This window comes from Leuciscus leuciscus (genome assembly GCF_965113295.1).
Source record: "Leuciscus leuciscus genome assembly, chromosome: 25".
NCBI classification, from domain to species: Eukaryota; Metazoa; Chordata; class Actinopteri; order Cypriniformes; family Leuciscidae; genus Leuciscus; species Leuciscus leuciscus.
Window position 1 is genome coordinate 19,651,945 of NC_138724.1, and position 23,115 is coordinate 19,675,059.

General features: G+C 36.7%; 1 protein-coding gene across 1 annotated transcript; it reads left to right on the plus strand.

Annotated features, from left to right (window-relative positions):
• Window positions 1–101: 101 nt before the first annotated feature.
• On the plus strand, window positions 102–22,876 carry LOC309490789 (uncharacterized protein). Its single transcript, XM_082160059.1, is given in 39 exon segments — window positions 102–2,701; window positions 4,690–4,768; window positions 5,150–5,171; window positions 5,273–5,336; window positions 5,415–5,517; window positions 5,633–5,661; window positions 5,764–5,869; window positions 6,430–6,454; window positions 6,568–6,658; window positions 7,158–7,267; window positions 7,359–7,419; window positions 7,517–7,589; window positions 7,672–7,696; window positions 9,420–9,696; window positions 9,789–9,929; window positions 10,666–10,725; window positions 11,557–11,839; window positions 12,139–12,172; window positions 13,463–14,088; window position 14,092; window positions 14,094–14,297; window positions 14,548–14,701; window positions 15,858–15,890; window positions 16,116–16,214; window positions 16,418–16,572; window positions 17,239–17,430; window positions 17,917–18,125; window positions 18,214–18,264; window positions 18,468–18,554; window positions 18,648–18,712; window positions 18,811–18,933; window positions 19,463–19,604; window positions 19,693–19,852; window positions 19,966–20,063; window positions 20,261–20,344; window positions 20,476–20,594; window positions 20,693–20,839; window positions 20,993–21,185; window positions 21,359–22,876. Coding segments are annotated over 38 exon segments (4,734 nt in total). The 5' UTR covers window positions 102–2,701; window position 4,690; the 3' UTR covers window positions 21,569–22,876.
• Window positions 22,877–23,115: the final 239 nt, after the last annotated feature.

The following is a 23,115-nucleotide window of genomic DNA, read 5'->3' on the forward strand; positions in this document are numbered from 1 at the left end:
TGATTTTGTACTTCCTTTGTTTTGGTTTGAGTACAATAACACTTTTAAACTTTTAAAACTGTCATATAAACTGTTATTTTGACCATTATGGTCTGGTTTTACAGACAGGGCTTAGATAAAAACAGGATTAGGTTAGTTAAATTAGGACATTTAAGTAGCTTTTATTAACGTGCCTTAGAAAAAAACATTACCAGTGTATTTTGAGACCCCAATGACTTCCATAGTAGAAAAAAAAAAAATATGGAAGTCCATTAACTGTTTGGTTACAGACATTTTTCAAAATATCTTCTTTTGTGTTCAGCAGAAAAAAGAAATTCATACAGGTCTGAAACAACTTGAGGGTGAGTAAATGATGACAGGATTTTCATTTTTGGGTGAACTATCCCGTTAAGCCTTGTCTGTGAACCTGGGCAAAAGTCTTTTAAATTACATTTACATAGAATATTCTGTAATATACTATATAACCAAAACTATATATTGTGTAATCAAACATTTCTTGTTATTTTTAGCTTAAATTTAGCGAGCTAACTATTCAGGATGGCAGTTTAGCATTCTGATAGCTAATTAGCCTGCTAGCATAACAGTTACCCTTCCCAAAGTTAAATTATACATTTTTGTTTGACCGGACATTAAAACGGCTACCAAAGCAACCCCTTAATTGAACAATCTTAGCATGCTGTTAACCAATTAGTCCACTAGCTTAACAGTTACCCTTCGCAAAAGTTACATTTTTATAAATTATACTATTTTGTTTGATTAGGTGTTAAAAAACGCTATCCTAGCAACTGTTCCGTGAACTAGCTTAGCATACCACAAGCCAAATAGTCTGCTAGCTTAGCCTATATCCTTTGCAAATGTTCAATTATACATTTGTATACGCATTACTTTGACTTTTTTGTTTGATCAGGCGTCATAAACAGCTACTCAAGCTACCCTTTCAGTGAACTAGCTTAGCGTACCGCTTGCCAATCAGTACGCTAGCTTTTTTGTACGTATCATACATTTTTGTTTGATCAGGCATTACAAAGGGCTAACCGTAAGGGTTTTAGGTGGACTTACTGGTTAGATCTAATTGTTAATGATGACACATCAATCCTAAAAAGATGCTTGTTAGAGATGGTGTATATTTACGAGTACGACATCTACCGGTAGAGGCTAACGGGATCAGCGGTTGAGGCTGCAGCCATTTTGGTTCTTTTTTTCTTGACGTCAAACCTGTCAAATGAGGCAAATGCAAAATCACCACAATAAGTTCAGACATTCTGTATTTTCCTCTATCTATGGTTATCTTAATCTTACTCATAATTTACTTTAAAGACCACAATTAGTTATAACAACCAGACTAAACAAGCTACACCCTCATTTCTCATTTTAATTATCAAAACAAACTCACTGGACCCCTCGCTTCACTCTCTCTACCAGTATCCTGTTAAAGGATTAGATGTCTCTTCAACTATCTTCTACATTTCCTCCAATCACATTCGAGGACACGGTGGTGACACTGGCCTGTGGGTGCTGAAGAGATATGCTTTAGGGATTTACCTGAGATCAGTTCATGGTTTGCTTGAAAACTGCTGTGGTTTGTGTTTGCAAGGCAATAGCCTGCCCTTGATCAGTTGCATTGGCCCTTCACTGGTTCAGAGCTTATCCTGCCTTTATCTCATTATTGGATCTGCTGCTGTTTAGCTGCTCAGCTGCTCAGACCTGGCATAGCAATGGCATTGGCTTCAAAAAGCAACAAGTTAGATGCGCTCACCCTCAAAAGTCAAAGAATCACAGTAAACTGTGTTACTTGTGTAGCACTTAATTGGACCAGGAACAAATAGTTCAGGTGCAGGAAAAAGAGAGGCAACTTAAGCTAACAAAATTAGCATGTAGCATGAAATAGCTTTTTTGGATGCTACTTTCTGCTAATTTCTTTTGCTGTCAGCTCTGATTAGTTAATTACATGAAACCCAAATCTTACCATTTGGGTGTGAGAAGAACGTGTGCTCTGTATGTTGCATACTTTTATTAGTAGCTTAGCTACAGGCTTAATCTCAGAGAGGGGAACTGATGACGCAGGCTATGCTTCAGTGTGTTTACCATCTAAAACTGTGTTAGCCCTTATACTGACACAGAGCTAATTAACTATGATACTCAAAGCTCCTTCTAAATCATGTAGTTTACTTGTATTCACTCAATAAACTCTTGATATTGGCTGATGATATTATATTTTAGCTGTGTGTGCTAATAAAAACGTACGGTTTAATGTTTTGCCATTTTTTAACTGGGAAAGTAAGCACAATCACAGAACACCTTAACATCAAGTTTTACAAATAATTAAAAAAATTGAAATTCTGTCATAGTCAAAACTATGTGCAAAACAATAGTTTTAGATCTATTGTCATTTCAAAGGGAATGATTGTGGTTTGCACACTTACATGATAAAAAAACAACAAGATAAGATAGCTAGATAAAACAAATTCTTAACCGAAACCTTACAACTTCAGCATTGTCTTCTCATTGACTGTAACTTTGACTGTACCTGGTTAACAGCTACCATTGTTTTTAAGTATAATCTTATGTGGGGTAGCACCGTCCTTCAAGATTTAATCCCGTTTGCCCAGTCCTGCCTCAATCCTAAGCCTCACAGACTGCTGAAGTCCGCTCTGGATGGTGTCAATCCCTACGGAATGCCCAATCACTGCTGAGCATTCAGGTAAGAAAATGTATATTTGATAATACCTGTCCCCCCTCCCCCAGAATCACTCAAATTATGTATGCTGATGTTGCTCTAGTCTAGATCTAGAAGGGAGCAGTAATTTAGATCTGATTATGACAAGTAATTGTATATATTAATCATTTTTATCTTAGGAAAATTTTTATTTCTAAACGTTTTAGCAAGTGAACTTACTTTATATATCTGATAAGGTTTTAGCCTATATCCAGGGCAAAAAAACCCCACAAAAAACGGGCAAGCCCAAAATGGCTAAACGCTAAGCTTTTAATGTTTGAAGCCATTATTGAGTGGAACAACACTGACTCTTCTTCCTGTAAAAAGCTGCCTGCAAGTATAGGGAAGGCTATTCCATGCTAAGTTACTTTATCTACAGTATTTATGCAACTCTTGCTAATTTCCTGACTAGTGATTTGTGATTAAAATTATCTTTAAAAAACACTAAATATTTTGCCATTTTGGCTTGTACTTAGCACAATAGTAACATGAACTAACAAAACAATAGGTTTTCAACATTTATTAATTTTGCTCAATGTTAATTTCTAGACTACCATTCCAACATTTGGGTCTGTAAGATTTTTCTGTGTTTTGGAAGTTTCAAGTTATGCGCACCAATGCAAGGCACATTATGCTCACCAAGGCTGCCTTTATTTGATCAAAGATACAGTAAATGCAATAATATTGTGAAATATTTGTACAATGTAAAAAAAAAAATTGTTTTCTATTTTAATATATTTTTAAATGTAATTTATTCCTGATGGCAAATCATGAATTTTTATGAATTTTCAGCATCATTACTCCAGTCTTCAGTGTCACATGATCCTTAAGAAATCATTCTAATATGCTGATTTGCTGTTTTAAGAAGCATTTCTTATTGTTATTAATGTTGAGTTTTTGTTGCTTAATATTATTGTGGAGACTGTGATACATTTTTTCCAGATTTTTTGATTAATAGAAAGTATTAATTTCTTCCCAATTTTTCGAACAGTAGGTTATACAAATACATTCTTAACATTGCATTAGCAGAGTTAACGTGTATATCTTTTATTATAAGTCATGCAAGCTTAATGCACATTCAAATAAGATGTAAAACCACAACCTGCAAGGTAATGGTAAAACATCAGCTATGCTATGCTATGCTATGCTATGCTATGCTATGCTATGCTATGCTATGCTATGCAATGCTATGCAATGCTAAGCTCACCGATAGTTAGCATCTTGGTCTTCTAGGCTAAACCTGATTGGACTGTTCATTTTGCTTTGTGCAGAATATGTGTGTAGATAAAAGACAGATCGAGTCCATTTAGATGGACAGAGTGAAGATAAAGGAAGTGATTAACTACATTTACTTGACTTCCTGGTCACCCCTTGCAGTGCAACTGCTGACTGCTAATCGTTTTAATGGCTGCCATAATGGGCCTGAACAATCGTACAAAATTTCTTGGTTGCTTCGATTATGCGGTACAACTGTGTCCAAATCTGTCAATCAAGTCTGTCATGAGAATTAGTCTGTAAACACATGAAAAACTAGTTTCATTGTTCATTAACAAGCTTATTAAACCTCTTATGTTTGCTAATGGATGCGACAAACATGAGATCATTCTATTTTTAAAACGGCTGTGGGGTTTCCCTGTAAAGATGCTCTGTAGGTTTGGATAAGTAGGAACTTCATTGGGCTTTCCATAAAGATGAATCCTTGTCCTAGAAATAAATCTCTTTGAACATTATGGACTGAAGCATATGAAGCAAGCATTAGCTCTCAGTGAGGTTCCTGGGTTTTAAGTTAAGCTTGATGAGGATGAAACATAATTAACTGTAACTTGTTTCAGGTTAAGATCTATACTTACTCCATGTTGATTCAGAGAATGGAAGTTTATGCCATTATTCCATAGTCTATTCCATTATTACAGACACTGTATATGTTTAAGATATATTTATTGATTTAATAGAGTTTTATCCCCCTCTCTCAGGATGTTTAACTGGGTGGTGAAGGTCGTGCCACATCCTCCTGATACACAGGACGATCTGAGGGACGAGCCGATCACAACGGTAAACCCAAGCCCATTAACCTGCATTCATAATACACACCTCACTAATATTTGTGACTGAATTTCACAGTAACAGTGCGGTAGTTAGAGACCCCTGGCTTAGCGGTTAGCGCATATGTTCTGACATATTGTATTGACCCACGGTGCTCATGTCGGTAATGCAGGTTCAAATCTGGCTCGCTACATTTTATGATCCCATTCCCTTTTCTTTACCCTATCATTTTTTTGTCTTCCCTTTCTCTTAAAAAAATTCAAAAAGGGCAATTCTAACTTCACAAACCCCTTCACGTAAAAAAAAAAAGAAAGAAAACATGAAATAAGTCATGTCCTCTCATATATTAAATCTCTGATTCTCTTATATCTTCTCTTATTTTCTCTGAAGAATGGGAAAACATCAAATCAAGGTACATTTACAGCACCCTTACTGCTTTAAATGTATTAACAAATGTATTAACATTAGTATACTAATGCACAATGAGCCTCTTTCTATCTTCTTCTCATGCAGATAAGTTCAATTCACACAAAACAGGCAGGGAGGAAGACCAATCATCCCAAACTTCACAGGGCAGGTGAGTCTTGACTGACCTTATCCATAAAATAAGACACACTGTGAATGTTTGAACCTGAAACCTGCTTCTCTGTTTCAGTGTTCAGAATGGCATGTTGAACTGGCTTTCCAATGGTTTTGCGAGTGCGCTGCCACAACCTACAGGGAGTCCTCATCTTACGAGAGCCAACGCTGATGCTAAAGTATTGATTTCATTTCAAATAATTGATATTTAACACCATTTGGTATTGTGCATTAGTGTGCATTCAAAGCAAATCTTTTCTTTGGAAATGAACTGTACTTTGAACCATCTTTCAGTCACTGCAGGAGGAAGGTTCTGCTGACAGGTAAGGCAATGAACAATATTCTTATCAGTAACATCAGTCCAGCATCAGTGTAGAATCCTTGTGCATGAAGTGTCCATACAGTGAGTGCTCTCTGTCTGCCAGGGCTAGAGGTATTGGCTGGATCTCGCAGGGAATTGGAAAGGTGGTCCCACAGCCTGATGAGAAATACATACAGGGAGAGACTCCAGAATCTGAAGAAGTCACAGAGGTGCAAGACGTTTCATTTTCTTTTTCCATTTACTTCAGATCGATGATGTACACCGTAAAAACATTTTTAAGTACAATCAACTTGAATGTTTAAGTCATTTCAACTTATATTACATTAAAATGTCTTTAAATTTTTTTTTAATTTTGTATAATTGATCATATTGATCATATAAATGTTTACAGTGTAGACACATAATTAAAAGCTTAGATAAAATGTATCAAAAATAATGATTAATTTATGTTTCTCAATTTAATGTTATTGAGAACATATTTAAAATGTAAACAGAAAATCCTAATGCAATTGTTGTTATTATTATTCATTTGTAAACAAAATCTATTTAATAATATATCTCTAGAAATGGAAAGCTCAAATGGAACTTTGATTATTCACTTGTCTGAAGCTATATATTTTATTAGATATATATATAGTTATTAATTAGAGTTATGAATAGTAACTTTATATGATACATTTGAAGAAAAAAACTAAATCAAAATGAATAATGTTCTGCTGTTTCCTTTTGTCTTATTTTCTGTTTAAATTTTTTTTTCTATTTACTTTAGGTTTATGAAGCCAAAGACCTCCCAGGTGTGTATCAGACAGTTTGCATTATGGAAAACAGCGAAAGCGTGAGTTAAATGAATAATCTCTATGGTTGAATTAGTATCAGTGAGTTCATGCTTGTGTATCTCTTCCACCAGATCAAGAGCCTTTGCCACATATACCAGTAGTAGAGCTGGTGTCAGAAGACGAGGTGTCCGAGGTGGAAATCCCTGCTCAGTTCCCTCCCAAGTGAGTGTCATTCTGTAAAACACACAGGGGAAAATGGTGACATTGGTGTATTAGGTGCAAGCATCATTATTACATTCAAAATCACATGTAGGGTATCAACGGTAGCTCCAATGCTCTTGTCTTCCCTATTATGACATATATGCGAGTGAAACAGCTTGTCGAATAAGAAAAAATGTAGGACGGGACTTGATTTTGACCTTCGTCAATTGATTGGATGGTTGAGGTTTGCTATTGGTCGATCTCATGTGAGTGACAGGTTGCCCCGCCCTCGTGCCAGTAAACACATCATCAGAGAAGAGAAGAGATGTTGTTGCAACTGGGAGGGGAAGTTATTTTGATTAAAGATTATGAAGGAACATCAATAAAAAAAATAAAAAAAAATATTATAATGATGGGCACACAAAAAATAAGAATTGTCCATTTTGATTTCACAGTGACTTTAAGCCCCTTGCAAAAGTTATTTTAAGAAACATTATTGCTTATTTCAATGTGTGAACAGAGTAATGAACTGGATAAAGAGCAGCTTCCAGAATGCTATACCGCACCATGTGACCAGACCCCCAAATTCCAATTCTTCAACACCGAGGTCATCACAATGCTCAAACAAAGGTATTGTTCAAACTGTATGATTTTTAAAGGCCGTAACTATTTAGCTTCATGTTTGGTAAAAAAAACAAAACACTATTTCTCAAATCAACAGTCTATTCACCTCCTCCAGAGTCAGTAACCAGCATGACGGAGATTGATCTAAAAACTCCCAGGTGAGTCATGTCAAATTTGATTTGTTCTTTTGCAAGTGATTACAGGCATATTGGCATAGATGTCCACTTGATGTCCCATGCGTTCTCTTGTTTTCAGTATGGTGGGCTGGATTGTTCAGGGCCTGGGACTTTCAATGCCACAGCCGGTGCTTAAAAACAAAGAATGTTTGGTAAGTAAGGGGCAATGCTTTGACGTTATTACCTTAGTTTTAATATTTCTTTCTCCGCACTGACTCTCTTTCTTTCCACCAGGAGGACGGGATGATTGTGCAAAATGGTGAGTAAGATGTTCCTCCTTCAACACTGTTTACGCTGTTTTTCATAACAAATTCAGTTTGTTTCCTGGAAACTCTAGTGTGGTTTCAGTAGAATATGAAAACACAGAAAGATCATTGCATGCGTAACAACATGACCCACTCTGTGAGACATCAGAATACAAGTAGAAAGACTTCAGGGTGAGCGATTCTGTTGCAGTGTAGGACAAACTCATAACTCAGTCCATCTTCTCCTTCTGTTACAGGGGGGAGGACACTGAGAACCCCTTAAACAAAAGGAGAGAGAGCACGCAACAGCATTACACAAAGTCACAGACAAATGGACAGTGGAGACAGATGCGTTTAAATAGTGGCTTTGTAGCTCTTTTGAATGACCAGGCAGCTATGAAAATCTACTGAATGTAATGCTTGACATTCTCTGTACTGTATTACTAGCCAACACTGATGTTTTTAGACTCTAAATATTGTATGAATGGCTGGCATCTCTCAGATGGGTGTGTGTTGTTGCTGCAGTGATCTTTTTGAATTGACGTTTAGATTGACTGTACATGTCTTAAAACAATTGTAATTCTCATGAGATGTAATTATTATTCATTTTACTGCATGTTTCATTAGTTGACTAGTATGTTTTTTTTTATTATTACTTAAATCGTGAGAGTCGTGAGAAACCACTATTTAAAAAAATATTTAATTGCCTTGACTTGTAGCTATTTGTGGCTGATTTTAAGTCATAAACTAAAGTTTAGGGTTGGTAAGTCTCTTCTGCTCACCAAGGTTTCATTTATTTGATAAAAAAATACTGTAAAAACAGTAATATTGTGAAATACTTATAATATTTTAATATATTTAAATTTTTAATTGATTTATTTGATGGAAAAAAATAATTTTCAACAGCCATTCAGTCTTTAGTGTCACATGATCCTTCAGAAATCATTCTAATATATTTCTTATTATTGTCAATGTTGAAAACATTCTGCTGATTAATATTTTTGTGGAAACCATGATATAGTTTTTTCAGAATTCATTGAGTATAAAGTTATGAATACAAAGGAACAGCATGTATCTGAATGAGAAATCTTTTGTAACATAATTTTTTTTAAACATTTGTCACTTTAATGCATCATTGCTAAATAAAAGTATTTTTATTTATTTTTTAAATCTTACTGACCCCAAACTTTTGAACAGTATTGCACACTTTGTTTTTATTCATTGTGATTTAATCTTTATGTATTTAATGTATATTAAGATTTAATATACTTCATGTCAATAATTATTAATATTGTATTAATACATTGCATTAATAAAGGAAAATGCATGATTGCACACGTGTGTAAAGGTTTCAGTCTCTATTGGCTAAAATTTAATTCCATGGAAAACGCATGCAAATAACTTTGCTCTCAACCAAAGTAATTAACCATAAGTAATAAAATAAATACTAAAATATTTGAGGGGAACATTTTAACTCCTTTTATAGGGGGCCTTATTTAATCTTACAGATGTTTCCTATTTTCTAAGCACTCAAATGCCAATGTATCCTGATGTTTGAAATGTTAAAAGTAAAGGAAAAACAAATCAAGCTTAAATTACTGACTTCAAAAATGCCTTATCACACTCAATTTAAAGGAACAAAACCCAGCACAGTAATGAAAACCATCCCCCACAGAATCATGTGATGACATTTTAAGTTGTAAAACCAGTCCTCAAGCATGGTTGTGTCCTCAGCAGGCAGTGCTCGATCAGTTCCTGCAGATCTCATTCTTGAGGAGGTTGACTCTGAAGATGAGGCTCAAGCAAAGGAAACATGTCCAGCAGCGAACTCACCTCCATATTCACAACATCAGTCCCATCCACAGACGCCTTGGTCACCGGAACAATCTCTTCCACTCTCACAAGCAAACATAGAGCTGGAGGACGCAGAGACCCAAACTGCACGATGGACGCCCATGATCGAGAGCATCAGGAGAGAGGCGGAGGACACCGCCATGTTGGTCATGGAGGAACGGTAATGACTAAAAGCACAGTGGCAGCATGATGATTGAATAATTGAAGAAACTTTAGAATCAGGCTTACTTGTGGTGCTGTTCTCTGGTGCAGGTTAATTCAGGAGCGTCTAACAATGGCCCGCATGGCAGAAGAAGTGGCACGGCACACAGCAGAGATGGCTGTCAGGGAGTTCACACAGGCCCGGCACGGCATTCAGACCATTGCGGAAGAGCCAGAAGATGATGATCAAGAGTAATTCATGCAAACTCATCCACAATAACAAGAAATCGATCAGACCTATACTCTTTTTGTGTATGACAAACATACAGTATGCTGTATATATAAATATAGCAAAAGTATCCAGTGGGCTCAAACTTTATATATTTTATTTATTTATAAATAATTATAAATAAATGATAAATAATTATAAATAAATTACTTATACATTTATTATGATAAATGTATATACATTTTATATAAAGTTTAAAATATTTAAATATTTAATTATAATAATTAATTAATTTATATATAATTATTTATTATAAAAAATGAATTTATTAATTTAACTTTTTATTATAATTTGAAAAGTGGCATTTATCTGAAGGAAATATAGCGCATATTCACTTTTCAAGTAAAACATTTCTCAAAAAGAAACTTGTTAGGTGTCAGAATATAAAAATATATATTTAAAAATTTGTGCTGTCAAATAGATCAATAGCAATTGATCACATCTCACACAAAAGTGTGTATATATATATATATATAATACATACACACACACACACAGATAAAATATCAAGCCAAGTGGCGTCTGCAATGGAATTCATGCACTTTTAAGTGTGACTTTTTAGGGCTACTGTATGTCAGGGACTTTAAATTACCGATTCTTAAAATTCTGCATTTTGTCAACTTGACAATAGGCTTGAAATATTTTGTAACATCCTTCATATAGGCCTCGTCTAATACCTTGAATGTTTCTGTGTCACAGACTACAAGTGCTGCAGGAAGAGGAGAGTGATATAGAAGTCCTACGGAGTCAAATTGAAGAGTAAGACTTCTGAAAATATTATAATAAACATCATGGTGAACAAGCTAGGATTTCTCTTTCAGCTGGGAAGAATCATTTGTTATAGTTTCTATCAACTGTTGTCATGCTTTCATTGTTGTTTGACCCTTAACTGCTTTTCACATTGGTCTGTGTTTGCAATGCAAAATTGAACTGAAAGTAGCTTCTGCGTATTTGTAGATCTGTGTTTTATATTAATATGGCCACACACATAATTACAATACACATAATTACAATACACGCATTTCCTAGCAACCGCATTGCATCCCATATTAGAGGCGCGCGGTGGTGGCCTCTCTTCGGTTGTTATAGTTACTAATCCCGCCTCTGATGCTTGTTTTCTGCCTCGTCGCAGTGATGGATGGCGCAGGTTCTTTACTTCCAGAATGAACGTTTATCTCGTTCTAATTAATCGCGTCAACATATAGAATTTGTATCACGTTCATTTATAAACAAACGACACAAAAAGGTATGGATATGAACACCGCACCACCTGAAGCGCTCAGAGACCGGGTCTGATTTCAAAGTAAGTTAATTGTAATAAAACGACGATGACGCTTGGAGCTAGCTTATAGCTTTCGTTTATAATATTTTGTGAATGGTTCAAATAAATGACCATACTATTTAAAGGAGGTTTTTGGAAAACAAAACAGATCTCGCCTCGTGTGGTTCCATCATGCGAAAATTGTGCTTATGCGAATTTGTTTATAGCTGACACAGATGTGTTAACGTTAGTTGCTTACATATGTGATTAGCCTGTTGTTTATGTAACGTTAATAGCCGATAATTGCGTCATGCTGTTTGTGTCCACAGGTGTCAAGTACCTTTAGTTAAGGAGTTTGTTCCAGAAGGACAGGAGGCAGAAGCTGTAGACGCTGCGTTTACAGTTGAAACCCCTGTGGAGGAGTTTAAGTCCTCTTCACCTCTTCAGGAGGAACCAGAGCCTGAACTAGAACCTGAACCTGAACCTGAAGAGCTTCATGAGGAGGAGGAGGAGGAGCCCAGAGACTCCAGTGAAGCCGAAGAAGAACCTGACCCGATCACTCAGCAACCTCAGTCCATTACCAGCTCCTCCGTTTCACAAACTGATTCACCGGTAATATATTTTTACTGTCCATCTAACTTTAAACTTTAAGTATCATCACGTTAGTCATCCGGCTTTATATCTGTTACATAACAGATGTAATTTTAAATAGATTGTAAATGGCTTTTCACAAGTATTATTATCCATTGTTTACACCAAGTACATAAAACTCTCTCTGAAGTTACACTGAATAAAGTACGCTGTGCTCATAAGCACCGTACTTTTTCTCTTTGTACTAGTGCTGCTTTTTTCTTCTGTGTTACAGTGTTTGAAATAAATGTCTCATAATTCTGTAATTTTGCTTTATGTAGGTGGAGAGTACATTTACTGAAGAGGAAAGTAGTGGTGAGTGTTTATCTCAGTCATTCGGATATAGATCACCCAAACACATTGATGCTAACATGGTAAAAAGCCACAGAATGTCATCCCAAATGACATATATTTCCTTTACATTTTTATTACTCAGATGTAACAAATCACATACAGTGGCTCTAAAAAAAAGTATTTTGACACTTAAAGTGATTCACCCAAAAATGAAAATTCTGTCATTAATTACTCACCCCTCATGTCGTTTCAAACCCGCAAGACATTCGTTCATCTTCTGAACACAAGTGAAGATCTTTTTGATGAAATCTGAGAGCTTTCTTTTCCTCCATTGACAGCTTACGCAGCTACCACTTTCAAGCACTAGAAAGATAGTAAAGACATCATAAAAGTAATCCATGTGACTCCAGTGGTTTAACCTCAATTTTAGGAAGTGCAAAAAACATAATTTACTGTGAGAAAATTATTTGACACTTACAAATTGAAAGTGGTAGTTGCGAAGGCTGTCAATGGAGGGACAGAAAGCTCTCAGATTACATTAAAAAGATCTTTAAGATCAACAAATAAATTGTAGGTTTGGAACCACTTGAGGGTGAGTAATCGACAGAATTAATGACAGAATTTTCTTTTTTGGATGAACTAACCCTTTAAGCCAAATGGATTAATATCATTGCGTTGTAGTTTACATTAATGATTACTTGCGTTTGACAACCAGAAAGTGTAATGTAAACTAGTATGTTTTCCAGCAAAAGTGATTATTAATTAATTGCCGTCTCTGAGTTTCCTTTATAGGCCTAATTATAATAACAGTATAATTTTCAGCTAATTTAATGCAAATTTTCCTTGCAAAGTAAGCTTAAAACTTGTTAAAATTTTGTATAATAATAATAGTATTTTTTAAAGAATTAAATAATACATATTCAATAATTCATGTTAAATTAAAATAACAATTGTTTAAAATTTGTATTTATAAATGTAAATTAAAAAAGTTACAGTTTCATAATTCTCAGTTTTTTGGGCCAGTGAAATAATCCTTACTCTTGGTTCTAGTATATATCTAGATTTATTATTTTGTTAATTAACAGATTTATTTTTGTGAATTTATTATGATTAAAAAGTGTGCTTTTGCTATTTTTTAAATAATAACGTGCCATTTGGTTTGATCATTTATCTAATGCAATACTTTTTGGGGCAATGTCATTGGCATTTCCCGACGTTATTCTCAGAATATTCTGTATGACTGAGCATCAAAAATTGTAAACAAATCATGCAACATACAATATAATTGAATATGTGCTGCTCTCCCCACAGTCCCTTCCAGATGTGATGCGCTGAAGAGCTGTTTCATGCGTGTACCATATGCATCACAAGCCCTCAACAACTTCAACCAGTTCCTGATAGACATTGACGTCACCCTGCCCAAAGTGCCTTCCATGCCCGATCTGCCCCCTGCTCTGTCTCAGATCACCCAACAGCTGCCGTCGCTCCCTCCTCAACTGGCACAGCTTTCGCAACAAATCTCTCAGCTACCCCAACAAATTTCCCAGCGATTCTCCAAAATCACCCCACAATTCCCCAACCAGACGCTTTTTAGTGCTCCTCAGTTTCCCAGCTTCCCCGTGCAGTTATCCAGCCTCCCACAACAGCTGTCCAACATTCCGCAACAAATATCAAACCTCCCGCAAAAGTTGTCCAACTTTCCACAAAGGTTCACCAGCATTCCACGGTTTTCCATCATTCCGCAACAGATCTCCAACATTCCACAACGACTCTCCAGCATTCCACAACAACTCTCCAGCATTCCACAAAAAATATCCAGCATTCCACAAAAGATAAGTAACATTCCACAGTGTGCCCAGCAGTGCTACACTAACATTCAGAGCCGCCTCAACAAACTTAAGCCGGAACAGGATGCCCAAGGAGCAACCGCTGAAGAGTAGGGATCTGGAGTTGGACCGCCTTGTCCGCCAGTCCCCTCTTCATTCCCCCCGTACCCCTTCGCCCTCTTCCCCATGCTCCATCCTAGACCTGCCCAATGTGCCCTCTTACCCCCGTCTTCCACCCATCACCCCTTCCAGGCAGTTGTCAGGCGTCTCCAACCCTGCCTTCCACATTGAGGATGACCCCACCTCTGCTAGACCCTCAGGTGATCCACATTGTCGCCTTTTTCTGTTAGATTAGTCTGTGCTATGCTTTGCTGTACTATGCCTTATGCCAGGTGTGACTTAGAGAACATTAGATTTTGGGTGCCTGTAGTGACCAAAGTGACCTCTTCATGTACCAATCATTGACCTCAAACGCTAAGGCCCGGTTACCTTTAGGTAAGTCTTGAAGAGGATGCTACTGAAAGTGTCAGTGTCAAGGTTTCTTTTATGTATGATCTTTTATGTGTTCAGCGAGCTCCAGACTGAGTGTGCACCCAGCCGTGAATGTGGAAGATGTTGATTCGGACCGAGGGAGATCTCGCCCTATACCCCCTATAATAAACCCACAGGATCCCAACCTCAAAACCCTTACTGTGCCTGGTGTCCGTAAAGCCAATCGAACCAGGTAAATCTGCCTTGTTTTCATTAATCACATTGAATCTAGAAAAGGTGCGGTTTTATGCAAAATTTTGTCAGTTGGCCATTGCCTATGTGGCAATGTATGAAGCAAAGCTCACACAGAAGTCACTTTGAAATCAAGTCAGCGAATTCATGTGACCAACTTGAACTTGAAATCTTTTGCCTTCACGCAAAATTCACGATCGTGTGGATTCTTATAGAATGGACTGGATTTGCCTGTGAAAATTCGCTGAACAATGGTATATGTGACTGCACCTAAAGAGTAAATGTTTTTTTGCACTGCACTTGACCTGAGTTAGCATAAAGCCCAAAGTATACTTCAATTTTGACTCGAACGCTAGTGTATGAAATTGAATACAGCGGAACATATATCCTTTCAAAGTATACTTCATTTGATAGCACGTGCGAACACAGGTGCTCCACCCATGGACAGTAGAAAGTTTCATCATTGTCCCGTGTCTGCGCTGTATCTCTCCAGAAGTTTTGGCAGATAAAAATGTCTTTGGACTCAAGACACAGGCGCTTGCCAATGTGTGCATCTTTTGTTTCTATGTCTCCAGGAGTTTGTTGTTCCGTCTCATCAGTTTCTTTTTCGACTGTGAAACAATGTCCCTGGGTAGTGTTATGATCTTGTGGACAAACAAAGTAAAAAAAAATGTAAGGTGCATGTGCCAGCTGAGCGTACAGACACTGCGTAGTTAGAAAAATCTGGCTTCGATCATCACTATGCAGATGAAATTTGTCACATGCATTGTATGCATACCCTAGCGTTCTTGTAACCTATGTATAACTGTGCCGAACCAAGCTGAAGTGGAAATATAACTGGAACCGTTCCTTACCATTCTTAGCACCGTTCAGCCTGATGGTGGAAAAGCAGCTAATGCGATTGATCTCATAAATATGCAAATTAGAATGTTAATTCAGGGTTTAAAATGTACAATGTACAAATCTATAAACCCTCGGCATTAAATGTGAAACATGGTTGACAATATCATTGAGTTCACAAGTTCAACTGTGAAAAGCCCTATTGATATCCAAATATACATTTCATGTTTTGTTTCTTTTCTGTTTTGTTGTCTGCACACACACTTACTTACGTTCATACACACACTTATTTCTCTGGATGCAAACGGTGTATGCAGAGACAGAAAACCACAGACAATTTGGACCAAGATGTAAGAATCTTTAAATAAGTCTATTTCAGGACTCATCTCAATCTACTCCATATTCCCCACTTCATTCTGTACATTTGTGTGCGTATTTGAGTTTGTGAAGACTACTCATCATTTCCTTACTCATCATATGCAAATGTCATATGTTTAAAGCATTTATTGCCCTTTATTTTATAATTCCAGTCCTGTAGAGGTCCATCATAACTTGCTCTTAACTTTCTCTTACAGCAAGAGACTTTACTCACAAGATGACGAGGAAGAGGAGGAGTTAGAAACCTCAGTCCGGGCCTGGCCAAGCCAGAGTAGCATCTCAAGTGCAGATGATGGGTAACAAATAAACTAAATTGAAATGAATGCACAAAAATTAAATGCTGATATAATAAAAAAAAACACATCATGGATATAGGTTGGTTGCAAATTATGCATGTTCTATAATGTGCTTTGGGAAACCTAGCAACAATATTGTTTTGTTGTTTGTTGTTGCAGTAATTATCTAATTATTTAAATTTACTATTATGTTCTGTCTTCAGGCTTAATCAACGGCCATCCTCTTCTGCCAGCCAGACTAGTACCGTAGTAAACGAGAGATTACAGGAGCTGGTCAAGCTGTTCAAAGAGAGAACAGAGCGGGTCAAAGAGAAACTGATTGATCCAGACAATTCAGACGATGAGACACCACCTGGCTGTAAGTTAAGCCCAAAATAACACGCCAATGGCATTTATTTTAAAGAACAGCAGCAGAAACTTTTCAAGCAAATTGTTTCTCAGAGGAATGTGTTGACAAGACAATAGATATACTAGGGCTGCACAATCAATCGTATTTTAATTGTGATTATGATTTCTGCTTCTTTTAATGAAATAAGCATAATCATCTGCTATATTGGCTCGCTGGTTATTTATCCTCACAAAAAAGTTTAAATTTACATTTTTAAGGTTTTAAAAGTTATTGATGTAGAGAGTGTGTTAAAGAAAGTGAGAAAAATAAATGCAGAGTTGATTTTCTGTTGATTTGTACTTATGTGAAAGTGCAATAATTCTGATGACAGAAATTTCTCAAATGAGAACTAACAATCGTGATTATTAGTTTAACCAGTATCGTGCAGCCCTAATATATACTATAAGACAAAAAGTTCAGAATTTGAACACTGGTCGTCAAAGGTTAGTTAATAAGCTAAGTTCCTAGTTAATGCGGGGGTTAAAAGTAATTGGATGCTGTAGCATCATTTGTTTGCAGATGCCACTGAATTATATTTTTAATGTAATAAATTAAATGAAATTCATACTTTTTAAGTGACTTAAGTGTCCAAATATCTAAGTCTACGTAGCAAATAATATGGTCTTTTATGAACAGCCCCTGCTAAGCAAGCTCCAGCTCCTCCTCCTGAACCTCCAGCAGAACAGAAAACAGAGCAGGAGGTGCAGGAGGCCCCCGCAGAGAAAGAAGAGGAGAAAACGAAGCTCCTGTGCTGTAAAATGAAACCTCAGTCCAGGATTGCTCGGCTTCTGCAGTACCGTTTTCCAACCAGCATCGACCCCTTCACTAGTGAGCACTTCTTCTCTCCTCTCTTCATTGTAATCCTGTGGACTCATTTAGACTTGCCTACAGCTGTCTACATTTTAGCTGTCTTGACATTCCATACTTGCACATAAATCCGATCAGTTACTGATTTTCCTTCATTCTTTGTTCTGTTCTCACACCCTTTTCCTAAGCTTCACATTCCTCCCTCTTTTTAAAACTTTAATAGCATTTGGCAACTAGGCATCGGGTTTATAAATTATAATTTTTTGCATAATTTACATTTGGTGCACATTGATGGTTTAATTAATTGAATTGAACTTAATGAGTCATACTATTTTTTTTTATTCATTTAAATTAGTTTACTTTAAGTTAATACATTCAGTATTCAACATTTCAGCTCCAAAAATTTAGTTTAGTTTTAAATAAAATTTTAGTGCTTCACAATATTTTCCACAAACCATTTGAGTAAAACAAACGATGAAATCACACATTGCTCTATGTTCTCTGTAGATCTGATCTACGTACTTTGGCTGTTTTGCGTGTCTTTGGCGTTTAACTGGAGCGCGTGGATGATTCCTGTACGCTGGGCGTTTCCTTATCAAACACCGGATAACATCCATGTGTGGCTGTTGATTGACTACTTATGTGATGCCGTCTATATTCTGGACGTCCTGGCCTTTCAACCCCGACTTCAGTTTGTGGAGCATGGGGACATCGTGGTAAATATAGTCAGGCAAAATATTCGAATATGTAAAGTAAAATAAATGCTTTTTTTCACCCGGTGTTTTGCAAACTATTTGTTTTTAGAGCGGGAAGAAAGAAATGAGAGATAATTACATCAAAGCTGTACGATTCAAGGTAATGAGACATTTATGCCATTTATCGTTTCATGTTTATGCTCTGAGGTACTGGACACATTCTGTATTCTAAGGGGTGGTTCACACTGAATGTGCTTTTGCTGTTAAAAGTTTTTTAAACTTACGTCTGTCTAGCGCGTTTACATTGAAAAACAATGCGTTCTGTGTGAACGGCTCCTAAGGGTCTCATTTCCTGTGTTGCAGCTGGATGTTGTCAGTCTACTTCCTCTAGAGCTTCTCTACTTCAAAACAGGGATTAATCCACTTCTCCGCTTACCCAGGATCCTGAAGGCAAGCTGCTACTCTCACCGTTTAACTGGGCTTTAGGAAGATCAGTCCATGATGAACTTTGTTAATTCTTTAATGTGTCTTTCCTTTGTGCAGTTTATGTCTTTCTTTGAGTTCAACAAGCGTCTGGAAGCTATCCTGACCAACGCTTATGTTTACAGGTTAGCTGTTAGTTTCTATAAACCTTTGTATTGGGCATTTGTTTGACATTTTATTTGGAGTGTTTATCTTGGTTTATATCTCTTATTTCGTTTATCAGAGTCATTCGAACCACCACCTACCTGCTTTATGCGGTCCACTGCAATGCCTGTTTGTACTACTGGGGCTCTTCATATGAAGGTCTGGGTTTCTCAGATTGGGCCTATGATGGGACGGGTAATAGGTATGTGAATCAATTTTGTTATTAGCTTTAATTTACATCAACTTACTATTGATCTTTCACATTATAGTCAAAGTCCCGCTTTCTTAGCTTCAAAAAGGTTTCTATTTTTTCACATTAATTAAAATGTGTGCGTGTGTTAATATATTCTTCCATTCCACTTACAATATTAGTCCAGGTTTCTGCACCAAAAACAGTTTTACATGGTCATTTTCCACATTCTCTATGATGAACCGTATTAATCTGATGTACCTTTAAGGAAATTAATATGTAAATGACCTCTGTTATGACTAACTAGGATTGATGCATCAACATAATATTGTTGTTTATCATAGTAGGCCAACCTGCTGGGTAGGCGTTAATATGTAAATGTGGGCGGGAATGTGTTCATATATATTCACGTTTATGAATGTGATGTCATAATCACGACATTTCTGAAAGGAAAATCAATGATATAATTTTTTAATCTTTTTTTAATAGTATTTTCAAAGTTAAATAATTACTATTTATGTTTGCTTTGTGACCTTTTCAGTTACATTCGCTGCTACTACTTTGCTGTGAAGACTCTGCTGACCATTGGCGGCCTGCCAGGACCCACAACACTTTTTGAGATTGTGTTTCAGCTCATCAATTACTTTATTGGAGTGTTTGTGTTCTCCATCATGATTGGTCAGGTAAGGCCATTATCATGGTGTGAAAGGGATCAAAAGACTGGTTTTCTTTAGTGTTTAATATCATTGATTGCGGCTTGTCTTGTGTCAGATGAGAGATGTTGTGGGTGCAGCCACGGCGGCTCAGACAAACTATCGTGCCTGTGTGGATAACACAGTTAAATACATGGCCTCCTACCGCATACCTAAAGACGTGCAGAACAGAGTGAAAACCTGGTACAGCTACACGTGGCAGTCCCAAGGCATGCTGGGTAAGACAGTAAGACAGACATCAACGTCAAAATACATTACAGACATTCATCCATAATCCCTCTGGCCATCCATTATCATATGATAAAAATTAAACTTTTGTGGTTTCACACAGATGAACAAGAGCTACTAGATCAACTTCCTGATAAGATGAGGCTGGATATAGCAGTGGATGTCAGCTACTCCATTATCAGCAAAGTGCCACTCTTTCAGGCAAGTGCTATGGCTGGAATACACAACTTTTGTTTACATTTTTGCCCTTATTTGCAATCTCCAGAAGACAACGCTAGTTACCAAAAGTCAGAGCCAGTCTGCAGATTTAGATTTTTTTTATATATATTTTTAAAACTGGAGGGAACCCAGAACAGATCTTTAACCTGCCTTGACTTTTTTCATTGTGTCTTTCTCAGGGCTGCGATAGACAGATGATCTTTGACATGTTGAAGAGGCTCAAATCAGTGGTGTATCTTCCAGGAGACTATGTCTGCAAGAAGGCAAGAAACAAAGAAGATGTTTAGCCTACATAACAAACTTTTATAAGTACTTGTGTTTGTGAAGACAAGTCATTGTACCAAAGGAATATAAATCTGAAATGTGTTTATCATGTCAACCTCTCATGTTACAGGATGAAGTGGGCCGTGAGATGTACATCATAAAGGCAGGGGAAGTCCAGGTAGTTGGTGGTCCCGATGGAAAGACTGTGTTTGTGACTCTAAAAGCAGGAGCGGTGTTTGGAGAGGTCAGGTGAGGGCGGCTGTATCTAATTTAGTTATACTGTACATTATCTTAAATCCCTTATTGTCAAATTTGATCTTAGTTTGTGTCTGTTTCCCCAAATAAAGCTTGCTTGCTGTAGGCGGAGTAAACCGACGGACAGCTAACGTTGTAGCGCGTGGTTTTGCTAACCTGCTCATCCTGACCAAAAAGGACCTGAATGATATCATTGTGCACTATCCAGAATCCCAGAAACTGCTCCGTAAGAAAGCAAAGTGAGTGCAACTGCTGAAAGGAAAATCATCAATTATAAATATTTCCCCTTTTTACTTTCATTTTCCACTATGATGATTCAACGATATTTCACTAGGTCATTTCCAGACTACGCTTTTGTTTGAATAAGGTGTAACCTGCTATCTGCCCTTTAGGAAAATGTTGATGAAGGATAAAAAGCCCGCTGAGAAGAAAGAGGAAGAGAAGGAGCCCATCCCGATTATTCCTCCTCGTGCAGAGACGCCCAAACTGTTAAAAGCAGCGCTGGAGATGACCGTGAAATCAGGAATGAAAGGAACATGGTCCAAACTGAAGGACAGGACCAACAGATCAAGTGTCTCCTTGCAGGTACGTACCTTGAATTGAATTACTTTAATGTAAGTCTATAATAATATAATTATATGTATATTTATTTCGAGCAGTTTTTTACCTGATTGGCCTCTGCTGATCCATCTTTAAAAAGCTATATATATATATTAAATATGTATTTATCAAACATATTTCACACTTTTCCCATGTAGCGCTCCATCTCTTCTTCTGCGACGCCCAACTCACCAGTCCATGAACCGCAGTCGGAGCAAGACGCAGACACACTGTCTCAGATGTCAGACACCTCAATTCAAATCCCCGCGACCCCCACCGGCCCTGGAGAAGGGAATGAATTTGCTGAAGAGGGCCCAGCAGAGGAGGAAACTAAATTGCACAGAGGTAATCCAGCGGCAAATAAATAAGCCGTGATTTGCAGGACACCGTTGTGCTCAGTGTTTCACCTCTGGAACGGGTCGTGAGGTCAGGTACGGTCACACAAGTGAACATCTGGAATGCTGGAAAACTGTCTTCTCATCAGGAACTTTTCTCTTTCAGAATATATAATGAATATAATAATAAGCAGAATATAAATTATTTTATATATCTACCTGGGGCATCCGGATGCTTACAGCTTTTGTCGGATGTACTTTCTAAAATACTGTACAGAACGGTCGTCTAATACAATTATTTTCATCATAATAGATAACATATATTAGTTACATTTAATAAAATAGAACGGAAATATTCAGGTTTACCATCGTTTGCTCCTGCTATCCAATACTAAAGTGCCTTAATAAACCCTGATCACTGTCAAGCACTGTACATACCTTTTAAAACAGTATAATCAGCAGTGCTCATTGCTATACGAGTTCGCATTCATATTTATTTATTTTTTGCATTTTGTAGCATTTCTGTAAGGTGACCAGACGTCCCGGTGTATATATAAAGTATATCCCGGTGTCCTGACAGTTCACTTATAAATGTACTGGTTTTAGCAGTGTTGACTGTTTGATTAATATGATATGCACAACTACACTGTAAGACATTTTCTCTGAATGTAATAAAATGCATCTTTTGGAACTATTGTTATTCTTATCAGGTTGGTTAGTTCCTCTGTGCAACATCTGTCTGCTGTGCTGAAGATAATAGATGTGATCATTTCAAAGTGTGAAATACAAGCATTTTTTATGATATCTAGATGTAGGCCTAAAAGTTTTTTTTTTTTATGTATTTACAATGTTGAAAGATTTTGCTGCCCTTAACAAAATCAAATGGTTAACAGCTTTTCAGAACCAAGAGCAGAAAGGCAGAAGGTTTGAAAATGAAAATGCCTTTTTTATATAAACCTTCTCTGATGACTTGTTTTCCTTGATGTATAAGTATACAGCAAACGCTGGGAAGTTAGAGATGCTTGTTGGACAGTCACATGTAAAATAGAATAAATTCTTTAGAGCTAGCAGTTGAATATTATGCACAAGCTTTATTTATTTTTAGTATTTATTTATTTTTACTTGTGCAAATTGTATTTATTTTATTGTATTATATTGCTGTTGCAGAATGTTTAATATGTTTAGTACGTTCTAAGCAGCTAAAAGTTTTATGGCCTGAGTAACTACTACTCTGTAAATAATTCAATAACTGTAAATAATAGTACTGTAGGTCAACAGTGAGTGATTTGGAATGGCATGGCTATTGTATAATTGTCACATAATTAAAGTTAAATTATTGTATGTCTGTCTATGTATCTGCCTTTGATGCTCCGCTGTCCAAATCTTTTCTGTTCTTTTAAATTATTAACTCCTTTTCCCTTTTTTATTACTGAACAAGAACACTTACAAAAAAACATACACGGTATATTACAGTATACTACTGTTAAAATAATAGTAGCATCAAAGTAAACAAACAAAAAATTTTATTTAAACAAAAAATAACACAAATTAACCAAATAAATTATCCAGGGAAATAACTT